General features: G+C 32.8%; 1 protein-coding gene across 1 annotated transcript; it reads left to right on the forward strand.

Moving 5' to 3' along the window:
• The first annotated feature begins 807 nt into the window (after window positions 1–807).
• LOC134706612 (uncharacterized) lies at window positions 808–5698 on the forward strand. The gene is made up of 2 exons (XM_063565707.1): window positions 808–929; window positions 3915–5698. The coding sequence occupies exon 2, from the start codon at window positions 3919–3921 to the stop codon at window positions 5644–5646; it is 1728 nt and encodes a 575-aa protein (XP_063421777.1). The 5' UTR covers window positions 808–929; window positions 3915–3918; the 3' UTR covers window positions 5647–5698.
• Window positions 5699–14693: the final 8995 nt, after the last annotated feature.

Here is a 14693-nt window from a genome sequence, read left to right on the forward strand (position 1 = left end):
CATCTATTCCTGAAAGTTGAACACCCTTAGTTCTTCGAGTGATCTTAATATTTGATGAACAGAACAGAGATTAACAGAAATGATCAAACATCAGCTTTTTCATGTACACACATGATATCAATGGGGATCAAACGTTTACTATTTGGATTGATCAGTGAATATAAAAGTCATTAATTTAAGTATGCGTATCGCCTACACTGACGCGACTCATTTGTGGTGTTCTTATAGACACAGCTTGAAGATCAAATAAATAACGAAGTTGAAGAGCATCAAAAAACAAAAGTTGCTTACGTAGAGTGCAACTGACGTATTGTGCATCGCTAGAAAACCGAAGTTATTCTGATGAACTTAGCATTTTAAAAAATTAGGCCCCTGATTTGAATATTTTGATTAAGCTATTATTTTGCAGATCAATAAGTAATAATGATAAACTATACAGAGAAGTGATTAAAATAATAAAATCAATGAAAATCGTCTCTACCACATACATGTAAGAGAAGAAAAATCATTAATTCTTCTTTCCTATTTTTCTTCTTTATCGATTTACAGGTATTTTTCAAAAGTTTCCAATAGTGATCATGTAACTTGATACATAAACGATCGATTCTTTTAAAAATTTCAACTTCATCTTCCTTTGTTACAGCCCATGTAAAATTGAAGAATAAAATAAAATATAGGAAACAAGTGCACATATTCTCCTTTTGTTCGGGTTAGATATGATTGTGTTGAATGATACGTTTATTTTTAAATATAGAAATATAACAGGTGAAACGTTCCAATCGATCAGTGATTTTAAATGTTTAGGTAATCGAGTATGTGTATTTACACAAAGTTTTGTTTACACAATACAGTACTTTAGTACATGACTGTTCGTTGTGCAATAACATATATTGGTTATTTACCTTACGATATAACAAATCATATTGACAGTGAGTAGAATCACGTTCATTTTTATTATATGTATATAAAATGTAAGTTTATTTAAAACAAGTCTGAATTATTTATAATACTAGTACTTGTATTTATAAAACTTCCTGTTAAAATGCTAGATTATGAGGGAGACCTTGGCTCAGCGGGAGACAATATTTTGAATGTCACCTTCTCATGCCGGCCATTCAAACAGACGATATATTGTATTTATATCAAAAACTTTAAAGACAATTTTCATATTTAACGTTTTGGCATCAGTCCTTTCCATAGTTTGTCAACATAAAAAAACAACATCTTACTTTACTTCGAATTTGTTCCTTCCCTAATGAATGTAATGTAATGTACATGAAGTTTTCAATTTGAAATTTGATAGACAACAATAACAGCATGTTTAGTAGGTCTTGGTATGGATAGAGGGGATTGTTACAGGCAAAACAAAATATCGTCAACATTGTCTCTGACTCGTTTAAGAATGTTTTCTCCTTGGACAAATATTACTATATCACCATCTCAGCTAAGTATTATTGATATATTGTTGTTCCTTCGATAGGAAGTACAAACAATAAGAATGTTCATACATGATTAGGACATTATTAACATTCCATATGCATAATAAGCTGTTAAATGTATACAAAAACAATACCACTGTATTGTCACGCATTATAAAACAATAAAAAAAATGTAATCCACCTTATATTTTTTTTCAAAAGTATTTATTGACACCCTACCAGAACGTTTACACGCTTCAGATCCGGGCAATCAACTGACAGTTCTCTTTAAAAGGGCATTAGCTAAGAGTAAGAGATATAACGAAAAAAAACAAATTTGATCATTTTTGTTCAATTATGAATGAAAGTCAAAAAGTGAAGTAATGATCGCTTATATCAGCTAGTTTGGTTTGTTATATTTTTCAAGATAAAATAAATAAAGGCAGCAGTAGTATACCGCTGATCAATCGATTAAGAGAAAACAAATGCGGGTTAAAACTAAAAACCGAGAGAACACATCAACTATTATAGGAAAACAACGAAAACAGCAAAACACTGAAGTGCAACAAAAAAAAACGACTATGCATCATACATGGAAACGGACTATATGATGACAACTACCATATTACTGACTTAGTACAGAACATTTTAAGAAAAAATTAACTGTTTTTTGTGACTAGCCGAACCTCGCGCTTTATGACCATGTTAAATATACCGCTAAAACGACAATATTACATGAATACAGTACAAATAAATGCAAGAACACCCCAAGACAGAGAAATACATATATACATAATACAAAAGTACATATTGACATGTTTACCACAGAATATCAACGAATAACTAAAATTAATACATGAACGTACACAAAAACAGCCTAAGAGAATTACGAACTGTGTGTCTGTCACACAAATCCATCAACGCAACAAAAAGGAATAAAGTTCCAGGTAAATTTCTAAAAATTGAACACGAATCAAGATTAGGTTTCTCATTATGTTATTTGATGTATTTTTATAACAATTACAAGAATATCAATATAAAACAGTATGGAAACAAATACCGAGACACGTCTTATAGCAATTCAAATACTCACTGATCAAAACAGTCATTTTCGGGAATAGATTACGTTTCGTACTTAAAAGACATGACGACATTGTCAATGAGATATTCGTCCTCATTGAATACGTAGTCATAAGACATTAAACCCCTTAGTAAGTGATAGGTTTCAAATAGACTATACGATTTCAGTTACTAACAAAATGTCTATATTATAAGTCAAATCTTTTGATTGATTGATTATAATCATAAAAACTCATTCTATTACAGGTAAAACGAACATAAACCTATTTTTAACTTATTATATGTAATCAAACAGAATAAGAAAAATTCAATTACACTTGTTCGCTCTCTATATATATATACATATGAATGTTTATATCGGGTAATATGACAATCGGCAGTCTTTGGATGTCACCTTTGATGGCGTATAGACACACGAAATGATGATACATATCATCGAGTCTATGTGTCGAAATTGTTTGTTTTAGACTTTACAATTTGGATATTGAAAATCAATATGAGAATTTGAGTAAAATCGGTGAACATGAATTTTACACAGCGAATTCCCCTGGTAGGAACAATTGTTCAGAGGAGCCATTTAATCGAACGACTATTTGATATATGTCGGGGGAGGTGGTGGGTTATTTAAAAATGTATATTCTCGACTGATAGGGCATAAGCAAATAACTTTTCCGAAGATACAGAGGGTGAAAATGATATTTTGCCCAATTAAATGACGGAAATAAATAAGTACAAGGTAAAAAAAAAAAATTTCGCACAAGTAATTATTTTGGAAATGGTAGATCTTGGGTTGCTTTTGTTGAATTTATTCACAACCTTTTTATACTCGGAACGATTTAGAGATTGACAAGTTGTAAAGACACTTTTATTTTGTTGATTATGGTATGCCTTTCTTGTAGATGTATTTTATTTTAATTTCGTCGTTCCATTGCTGTTTTCCTTGACGTACATTGTAAATTCAATTCCTTTTTTTGTTCAAGTTTGAGGTAGGTCGTTAGTTCGTTTTCTGCCCGGGTCAAACTAAAGACTTTAAAAAAGGTATTTGCTGCTTTTCAGGAAAGCCAAGTCTTTTAGAAAAAAGAGCTTACATTAGTTGGTTCGGAGACCGACTAATGTATCCGATTAAAGTGACTATTCTTCCTTTGGAACTTCAATTGTGTGTACTAGCGCGTTATATCAGTATGTTCTCGGATTTACATGCATGTGACATTCTAACTGGATGTAAAATACCGATTCATTTTCATTTATCACTTTTTCCCATAACATTGCTATGGAGAATATACCAAATATCTCGTTAGTTTTAGAGTAGTTTTAAATGATAATGGTTGAGCTCATTTTCAATATATAAAAGTGATTACAACTTACACATAATTTGAAAAGGGGAAATCGTGTGTATGTTATTTTGTCTCTTTTTAGAATTATGGCATCTACCAGCAGTATTTTATGTACCATATGTGATTTACGACATAATCAAATTCCCGCTAGAGTATGGTGTCCAGAATGCGACGAAGGACTGTGTGTCAACTGTCAAGAGCATCATGACCTTGCACGTTTAACGAGAGAGCACCGGTTGATTAAAGTCGAAGAATACGACAAACTGCATCCTCTAATGCAGAACATCAAACAGTCCTGTGAGAAACACAATGACATATTCGAATATATCTGTCCTCAAGATGAAACGCTTTGTTGCCGGAAGTGCATCACCACTCAACATAAAACATGCACAAATTTCATGACCTTAGAAGATGTCATATGTTCATCGACGTCATCAGTTTTGTTTGACGCTGTTGAGCGAAATCTAAATTGCCAGACAAGAAATCTTGAAATGGCCAAAAAAGATCGCGATGGAAATAAAAAATTGGTCATAGAGCAAAATGAAAAATTTAGAAAAGATATCAAAACTATGCGAGAGAAAATAACAGAGTATTTAGACCAACTGGAAAAGAAGACATTTGACGAATTGGATTACTCCACGGAGTTACAAAAGAATGGAATAAGTAAGGTTATTGAAGAAATAAGTGAAAAGTCAAGGGCTCTCGAAAAGCTGAAAAATGACATGATGATCTTGAAAGCAAATAAAATAGATCTAAAAGCTTTCTTAGCGATGAGAAAATTGAATAAAGATGCAACACTCTTAGAATCAGATATAAAAGACTTCATGCAGTCGTCTAAATTTGATAGGATAAATGTAGATATGAGTATTGCAAGTGAAATTGCTACTTTCTTAGCTAAGATTAAATATCTAGGGACTGTGAGAATTGTAACTAGGCCCCGAGCAATATCTATGATAGACTGGAGAAGAGGTAAGATTCAAACAGCGAGAGAAGTACCATCTAAACTTATTACGAATTGCGAAACCAGTCTGGTGCTTTCGTCAAAAATCAATGCACCCAAAGGAAAAGCCGGTATAAGCATCACTGGTTGTACACTATCACCATCCGGTCAAATCTTACTGGCTGATTTTTCTCCAAGTAAACGGATTCTTACCATTAATGGAAATGGAACATATGAGAAAGATATCAATTTTATAGACGTACCAGTGTTCGATCTAACTTGTATAGATTCGACAAAAATTGGGTTTTCCACCGGAAGTTATCGCGAGGTGAAAATTATCGACACAGCTGCTCAAACAGTATCAGAAATAACTAGAACCTCTGGTAATGTGTATGGAATCACTTCAGATGAAGGAAGATTGGTTTACTGTGTGGCAAAGCAAAATATAAAATCTTTTAATATGAGCGATGAAACTGAATCCGAGATTCAAAGCGGGAATTTGAAAAACAACTCATATGTTTGCTGTTTCGAGAATCGTCTTTACCACACAAGCCAGAATGGATTATCAGTGAGCTGCAGTGAGTCAAACGGAAAGGTTTTGTGGACGTTCTGTTCCGAAAAACTCAAACAACCACGTGGTATTACCGTAGATAGTAGACGAAATGTATACGTAGTGGGAGAGGCCTCGAATAATTTGATAGTTATAACGGGAGACGGATCCAAGTTTACTGAGTTATTAACAAAGACCGACGAACTTAAAAAGCCAACAGCAGTTTGTTATGATCGAAAAAATGATGTTATTATTGTGTGTAATAAAGACGGCTGTGTATTCATTTATAAGGTTCAGCAGTGTGAAAAAGTAGAAAGCCAATAAAGAAACACAACTCAAAGTTTGACAGTTGTAGCAAATAATATTGAAATAAAATTTGAAAAAAAATGAAACATTTGCTGTCATACTTCTGAGTTCCTTTTGTTTAAAACCGAAAGTTGATTTTTGTTTACTGCATAAGCATTATGTTTTACCTGATATAGTACCATTCAACCAATTTTATGTTTGAAAATATTTTAGAGGCCAACATACAAACGTAAACTATTGACAAATATATACTCTACGTGTCAAAATTATATTCACCACTTCTTTAGAAAAATTGTGAATAACTTAAACATCAAATTCCTTAAAGGAATAACTAAAACTTAATACAATTCTTGACATTTCTATGGATATCCCGTGACGATATTTCTGACTTCGGACACTCTCGAGGTTTTTAAGATCTCACCTCCCTTTTTTTTTAGTTTGGATCTCAAGTTTTATTCTTCGAGTACTGAAAGGCTATTTAAAAATAACGATATGTAAATGTAATAACGTACAATAAAATGGGTTCAAAATGTATATAGAATGAACTATTAGACAATGTTTGTTTCATTACAATATTATAGTCTATCGTACACCTTCCTCACGTTTGGATAAAAACGGATGCAAACACTTCTTCTTTGAATATTTACAGCAATATTTTTTTTCCATTCTCACCAAAAAAATGTCATAGAGAGTATCTCAAAAATCAGTTCCACAGTTCGGACAAACTACATCTGTAGACTCCTGGGCAAACTCTATACTCTTGATTTCTTGATCAAACCTTTTATTTTAACCTGATTTAATATCAAAAGGTTGTAAGCACAAGTTTGTTTTAACATGTTGATAAAGTTCCCCTTTCGAAGTCTTCAAGAGTTATTAATGTCCGAGAAGCATATTTGAATACACTGCATATTGAACCGGGCTGAAGTACGTCCATTATTCATAGTTCATTATTCATTATTCAATAATGAATAATGAATAATGAAATAGTTCATTATTCATTATTCAATATTGAAAAATGAATAATGAATAATGAAATGGTTTATGTTTCATTATTCAAATTGAAGCGGTGAATAGTGAACATAATATTAAAAAATTTGACCGTGACACTATAGCTGTATTTTGATTCGCAATGACCATAAGAGGGTTTACGGACGACCTAAATGCCACAATATGCATAAAAATGAGGAAATATAAAAAAAGAAGATGGTATTATTGTCAATGAGACAAACATCCACAAAAGACAAAAATGACACAGACATCAACAACTATAGCTCACCGTACAGCCTACAACAATGAGCAAAGCCCATACCGCATAGTCAGCTACAAAAGGCCCCAATAAGACAATGTAAAACAATTTAAACAAGACAACTAACGGCCTTATTTATTTTAGAAAATGAACGAAAAACAAATATGTAACACATAGACAAACGACAACCACTAAATTACAGACTCCTGACTTGGGACAGACAAATTCATAAATAATTCAACGGGGTTAAACATGTTAGCCAATTTTGAATAATGGAATGGACTGCTGGTACCCTTCAGCCCCTAATTATAGATAAACCTTCAAGCTCATTCGAAAGCTTATTACGAGAGGAACAAAATGTATATAGTCAACATGTTCCGCAACGCATATTAGAGGATTTAAATGTCGAAATACGCGTGAAAGTTAAGAAATAGCCTATTTTGAATAATGAAATGGATATTTTGAATAATGGAATGGACTGCTGCGACCACTTAACCCTTGATTATAGAAAAACCTTATACCTCATTCGAAAGCTTATTACGAGAGGAACAAAATGTATATAAACAACATGTATTGCAACGCATATTAGAGGACTTTAATGTCGAAATACGCGTGAAAATTAAAAAATAGCCAATTTTGAATAATGAAATGGATATTTTGAATAATGGAATGGACTGCCTCGATCTTTTAGCCCCTTATTATAGAAAAACCTTTTACCTCATTCGAAAGCTTATTACAAGAGGAACAAAATGTAGATAGTCAACATGTTCCGCAACGCATATTGGAGGACTTAAATGTCGAAATACGCGTGAAAGTTAAGAAATAGCCAATTTTGAATAATGAAATGGATATTTTGAATAATGGAATGGACTGCTGGGACCCTTTAGCCCCTAATTATAGATAAACTTTATACCTAACTCGAAAGCTTATTACGAGAGGAACAAAATGTTTATAGTCAACATGTTCCGCAACGCATATTAGAGGACATAAATGGCGAAATACTCGTGAAAGTTAAGAAATAGCCAATTTTGAATAATGAAATGGATATTTTGAATAATGGAATGGACTGCTGCGACCCTTTAGCCCCTAATTATAGATAAGCTTTATACCTCATTCGAAAGCTTACTACGAGAGGAATAAAATGTATATTAACAACATGTTCCGCAACGCATATTAGAGGACTTAAATGGCGAAATACTCGTGAAAGTTAAGAAATAGCCAATTTTGAATAATGAAATGGATATTTTGAATAATGGAATGGACTGCCGCGACCTTTTAGCCCCTAATTATAGATAAACCTTTTACCTCATTCGAAAGCTTATAACGAGAGGAACAAAATGTATATAAACAACATGTTCCGCAACGCATATTAGAGGACTTAAATGTCGAAATACGCGTGAAAATTAAGAAATAGCCAATTTTGAATAATGAAATGGATATTTTGAATAATGGAATGGACTGCTGCGACCACTTAACCCTTAATTATAGAAAGACCTTATACCTCATTCGAAAGCTTATAACGAGAGGAACAAAATGTATATAGTCAACATATTCTGCAACGAATATTAGAGGACTTTAATGTCGAAATACGCGTGAAAATTAAGAAATAGCCAATTTTGAATAATGAAATGGATATTTTGAATAATGGAATGGACTGCTGCGACCACTTAACCCTTAATTATAGAAAGACCTTATACCTCATTCGAAAGCTTTTAACGAGAGGAACAAAATGTATATAGTCAACATGTTCCGCAACGCATATTAGAGGATTTAAATGTCGAAATACGCGTGAAAGTTAAGAAATAGCCAATTTTGAATAATGAAATGGATATTTTGAATAATGGAATGGACTGCTGCGACCACTTAACCCTTAATTATAGAAGAATCTTATACCTCATTCGAAAGCTTATTACGAGAGGAACAAAATGTATATAGTCAACATATTCTGCAACGCATATTAGAGGACTTTAATGTCGAAATACGCGTGAAAATTAAGAAATAGCCAATTTTGAATAATGAAATGGATATTTTGAATAATGGAATGGACTGCTGCGACCACTTAACCCTTAATTATAGAAAAACCTTATACCTCATTCGAAAGCTTATTACGAGAGGAACAAAATGTATATAGTCAACATATTCTGCAACGCATATTAGAGGACTTTAATGTCGAAATACGCGTGAAAATTAAGAAATAGCCAATTTTGAATAATGAAATGGACTGCTGCGACCCTTTTGCCCCTAATTATAGATAAACTTTATACCTAACTCGAAAGCTTATTACGAGAGGAACAAAATGTATATAGTCAACATGTTCCGCAACGCATATTAGAGGACATAAATGGCGAAATACTCGTGAAAGTTAAGAAATAGCCAATTTTGAATAATGAAATGGATATTTTGAATAATGAAATGGACTGCTGCGACCCTTTAGCCCCTAATTATAGATAAGCTTTATACCTCATTCGAAAGCTTACTACGAGAGGAACAAAATGTATATAGTCAACATATTCTGCAACGAATATTAGAGGACTTTAATGTCGAAATACGCGTGAAAATTAAGAAATAGCCAATTTTGAATAATGAAATGGATATTTTGAATAATGGAATGGACTGCTGCGACCACTTAACCCTTAATTATAGAAAGACCTTATACCTCATTCGAAAGCTTTTAACGAGAGGAACAAAATGTATATAGTCAACATGTTCCGCAACGCATATTAGAGGATTTAAATGTCGAAATACGCGTGAAAGTTAAGAAATAGCCAATTTTGAATAATGAAATGGATATTTTGAATAATGGAATGGACTGCTGCGACCACTTAACCCTTAATTATAGAAGAATCTTATACCTCATTCGAAAGCTTATTACGAGAGGAACAAAATGTATATAGTCAACATATTCTGCAACGCATATTAGAGGACTTTAATGTCGAAATACGCGTGAAAATTAAGAAATAGCCAATTTTGAATAATGAAATGGATATTTTGAATAATGGAATGGACTGCTGCGACCACTTAACCCTTAATTATAGAAAAACCTTATACCTCATTCGAAAGCTTATTACGAGAGGAACAAAATGTATATAGTCAACATATTCTGCAACGCATATTAGAGGACTTTAATGTCGAAATACGCGTGAAAATTAAGAAATAGCCAATTTTGAATAATGAAATGGACTGCTGCGACCCTTTTGCCCCTAATTATAGATAAACTTTATACCTAACTCGAAAGCTTATTACGAGAGGAACAAAATGTATATAGTCAACATGTTCCGCAACGCATATTAGAGGACATAAATGGCGAAATACTCGTGAAAGTTAAGAAATAGCCAATTTTGAATAATGAAATGGATATTTTGAATAATGAAATGGACTGCTGCGACCCTTTAGCCCCTAATTATAGATAAGCTTTATACCTCATTCGAAAGCTTACTACGAGAGGAATAAAATGTATATAAACAACATGTTCCGCAACGCATATTAGAGGACTTAAATGGCGAAATACTCGTGAAAGTTAAGAAATAGCCAATTTTGAATAATGAAATGGATATTTTGAATAATGGAATGGACTGCCGCGACCTTTTAGCCCCTAATTATAGATAAACCTTTTACCTCATTCGAAAGCTTATAACGAGAGGAACAAAATGTATATAAACAACATGTTCCGCAACGCATATTAGAGGACTTAAATGTCGAAATACGCGTGAAAATTAAGAAATAGCGAATTTTGAATAATGAAATGGATATTTTGAATAATGAAATGGACTGCTGCGACCACTTAACCCTTAATTATAGAAAAACCTTATACCTCATTCGAAAACTTATTACGAGAGGAACAAAATGTATATAGTCAACATATTCTGCAACGAATATTAGAGGACTTTAATGTCGAAATACGCATGAAAATTAAGAAATAGCCAATTTTGAATAATGAAATGGATATTTTGAATAATGGAATGGACTGCTGCGACCACTTAACCCTTAATTATAGAAAAACCTTATACCTCATTCGAAAGCTTATTACGAGAGGAACAAAATGTATATAAACAACATGTATTGCAACGCATATTAGAGGACTTTAATGTTGAAATACGCGTGAAAATTAAAAAATAGCCAATTTTGAATAATGAAATGGATATTTTGAATAATGGAATGGACTGCCGCGATCTTTTAGCCCCTAATTATAGAAAAACCTTTTACCTCATTCGAAAGCTTATTACAAGAGGAACAAAATGTAGATAGTCAACATGTTCCGCAACGCATATTGGAGGACTTAAATGTCGAAATACGCGTGAAAGTTAAGAAATAGCCAATTTTGAATAATGAAATGGATATTTTGAATAATGGAATGGACTGCTGGGACCCTTTAGCCCCTAATTATAGATAAACTTTATACCTAACTCGAAAGCTTATTACGAGAGGAACAAAATGTATATAGTCAACATGTTCCGCAACGCATATTAGAGGACATAAATGGCGAAATACTCGTGAAAGTTAAGAAATAGCCAATTTTGAATAATGAAATGGATATTTTGAATAATGGAATGAACTGCTGCGACCTTTTAACCATTAATTATAGAAAGACCTTATATCTCATTCGAAAGCTTATAACGAGAGGAACAAAATGTATATAGTCAACATGTTCCGCAACGCATATTAGAGGATTTAAATGTCGAAATACGCGTGAAAGTTAAGAAATAGCCAATTTTGAATAATGAAATGGATATTTTGAATAATGGAATGGACTGCTGCGACCACTTAACCCTTAATTATAGAAAAACCTTATACCTCATTCGAAAGCTTATAACGAGAGGAACAAAATGTATATAAACAACATGTTCCGCAACGCATATTAGAGGACTTAAATGGCGAAATACGCGTGAAAATTAAGAAATAGCGAATTTTGAATAATGAAATGGATATATTGAATAATGAAATGGACTGCTGCGACCCTTTAGCCCCTAATTATAGATGAACTTTATACCTAATTCGAAAGCTTATTACGAGAGGAACAAAATGTATATAGTCAACATGTTCCGCAACGCATATTAGAGGACTTAAATGTAGAAATACGCGTGAAAGTTAAGAAATAGCCAATTTTGAATAATGAAATGGATATTTTGAATAATGGAATGGACTGCTGCGACCCTTTAACCCTTAATTATAGAAAAACCTTATACCTCATTCGAAAGCTTATTACGAGAGTAACAAAATGTATATAGTCAACATATTCTGCAACGCATATTAGAGGACTTTAATGTCGAAATACGCGTGAAAATTAAGAAATAGCCAATTTTGAATAATGAAATGGATATTTTGAATAATGGAATGGACTGCTGCGACCACTTAACCCTTAATTATAGAAAAACCTTATACCTCATTCGAAAGCTTATTACGAGAGAAACAAAATGTATATAGTCAACATGTTCTGCAACGCATATTAGAGGACTTTAATGTCGAAATACGCGTGAAAATTAAGAAATAGCCAATTTTGAATAATGAAATGGATATTTTGAATAATGAAATGGACTGCTGCGACCCTTTTGCCCCTAATTATAGATAAACTTTATACCTAACTCGAAAGCTTATTACGAGAGGAACAAAATGTATATAGTCAACATGTTCCGCAACGCATATTAGAGGACTTAAATGTCGAAATACGCGTGAAAGTTAAGAAATAGCCAATTTTGAATAATGAAATGGATATTTTGAATAATGAAATGGACTGCTGCGACCCTTTAGCCCCTAATTATAGATAAACTTTATACCTCATTCGAAAGCTTATTACGAGAGGAACAAAATGTATATAAACAACATGTTCCGCAACGCATATTAGAGGACTTAAATGGCGAAATACTCGTGAAAGTTAAGAAATAGCCAATTTTGAATAATGAAATGGATATTTTGAATAATGGAATGGACTGCTGCGACCCTTTTGTCCCTAATTATAGATAAACTTTATACCTCATTCGAAAGCTTATAACGAGAGGAACAAAATGTATATAGTCAACATGTTCCGCAACGCATATTGGAGGACTTAAATGTCGAAATACGCGTGAAAGTTAAGAAATAGCCAATTTTGAATAATGAAATGGATATTTTGAAAAATGGAATGGACTGCTGTGACCCTTTAGCCCCTAATTATAGATAAACTTTATACCTAATTCGAAAGCTTATTACGAGAGGAACAAAATGTATATAGTCAACAAGTTCCGCAACGCATATTAGAGGATTTAAAATTTTTGAAATACTCGTGAAAATTAAGAATTAGCCAATTTTGAATAATGAAATGGATATTTTGAATAATGGAATGGACTGCCGCGATCTTTTAGCCCCTAATTATAGATAAACCTTTTACCTCATTCGAAAGCTTATTACGAGAGGAACAAAATGTTTATAGTCAACATGTTCCGCAACGCATATAGGAGGACTTAAATGTCGAAATACTCGTGAAAGTTAAGAAATAGCCAATTTTGAATAATGAAATGGATATTTTGAATAATGGAATGGACAACTGGGACCCTTTAGCCCCTAATTATAGATAAACTTTATACCTCATTCGAAAGCTTATAACGAGAGGAACAAAATGTATATAGTCAATATGTTCCGCAACGCATACTAGAGGACTTAAATGTCGAAATACGCGTGAAAGTTAAGAAATAGCCAAGTTTGAATAATGAAATGGATATTTTGAATAATGGAATGGACTGCTGCGACCCTTTAGCCCCTAATTATAGATACACTTTATACCTCATTCGAAAGCTTATAACGAGAGGAACAAAATGTATATAGTCAACATGTTCCGCAACGCATATTAGAGGACTTAAATGTCGAAATACGCGTGAAAATTAAGAAATAGTCAATTTTGAATAATGAAATGGATATTTTGAATAATGGAATGGACTGCCGCAACCTTTTAGCCCCTAATTATAGATAAACCTTTAACCTCATTCGAAAGCTCATTACGAGAGGAACAAAATGTATATAGTTAACATGTTCCGCAACGCATATTAGAGGACATAAATGGCGAAATACTCGTGAAAGTTAAGAAATAGCCAATTTTGAATAATGAAATGGATATTTTGAATAATGGAATGGACTGCTGTGACCCTTTAGCCCCTAATTATAGATAAACTTTATACCTAATTCGAAAGCTTATTACGAGAGGAACAAAATGTATATAGTCAACATTTTCCGCAACGCATATTAGAGGACTTAAATGTAGAAATACGCGTGAAAGTTAAGAAATAGCCAATTTTGAATAATGGAATGGACTGCTGCGACCCTTTAGCCCCTAATTATAGATAAACTTTATACCTAATTCGACAGCTTATATCGAGAGGAACAAAATGTATATAGTCAACATGTTCTGCAACGCATATCAGAGGACTTTAATGTCGAAACACGCGTGAAAGTTAAAAAAAATAGCCAATTTTGAATAATGAAATGGATATTTTGAATAATAGAATGGACTGCTGCGACCTTTTAGCCCCTAATTATAGATAAACTTTATACCTCGTTCGAAAGCTTATAACAAGAGGAACAAAATGTATATAGTCAACATGTTCTGCAACGCATATTAGAGGACTTAAATGTCGAAATACGCATGAAGGTTAAGAAATAGCCAATTTTGAATAATGAAATGGATATTTTGAATAATGGAATGGACTGCTGCGACCTTTTAGACCCATATTATAGATAAACTTTATACATAATTCGAAAGCTTATAACAAGAGGAACAAAATGTATATAGTCAACATGTTCCGCAACGCATATTAGAGAAGAAATGAACGACCTAAATATCGAAATACGCTTG

The sequence above is a fragment of the Mytilus trossulus genome, chromosome 2 (genome assembly GCF_036588685.1).
Source record: "Mytilus trossulus isolate FHL-02 chromosome 2, PNRI_Mtr1.1.1.hap1, whole genome shotgun sequence".
Lineage (NCBI taxonomy): Eukaryota > Metazoa > Mollusca > Bivalvia > Mytilida > Mytilidae > Mytilus > Mytilus trossulus.

Bases quoted from the DNA above. Each gene is read 5' to 3' on its own strand.
- LOC134706612 (XM_063565707.1), top strand. From the start codon at position 3,919: ATGGCATCTACCAGCAGTATTTTATGTACCATATGTGATTTACGACAT.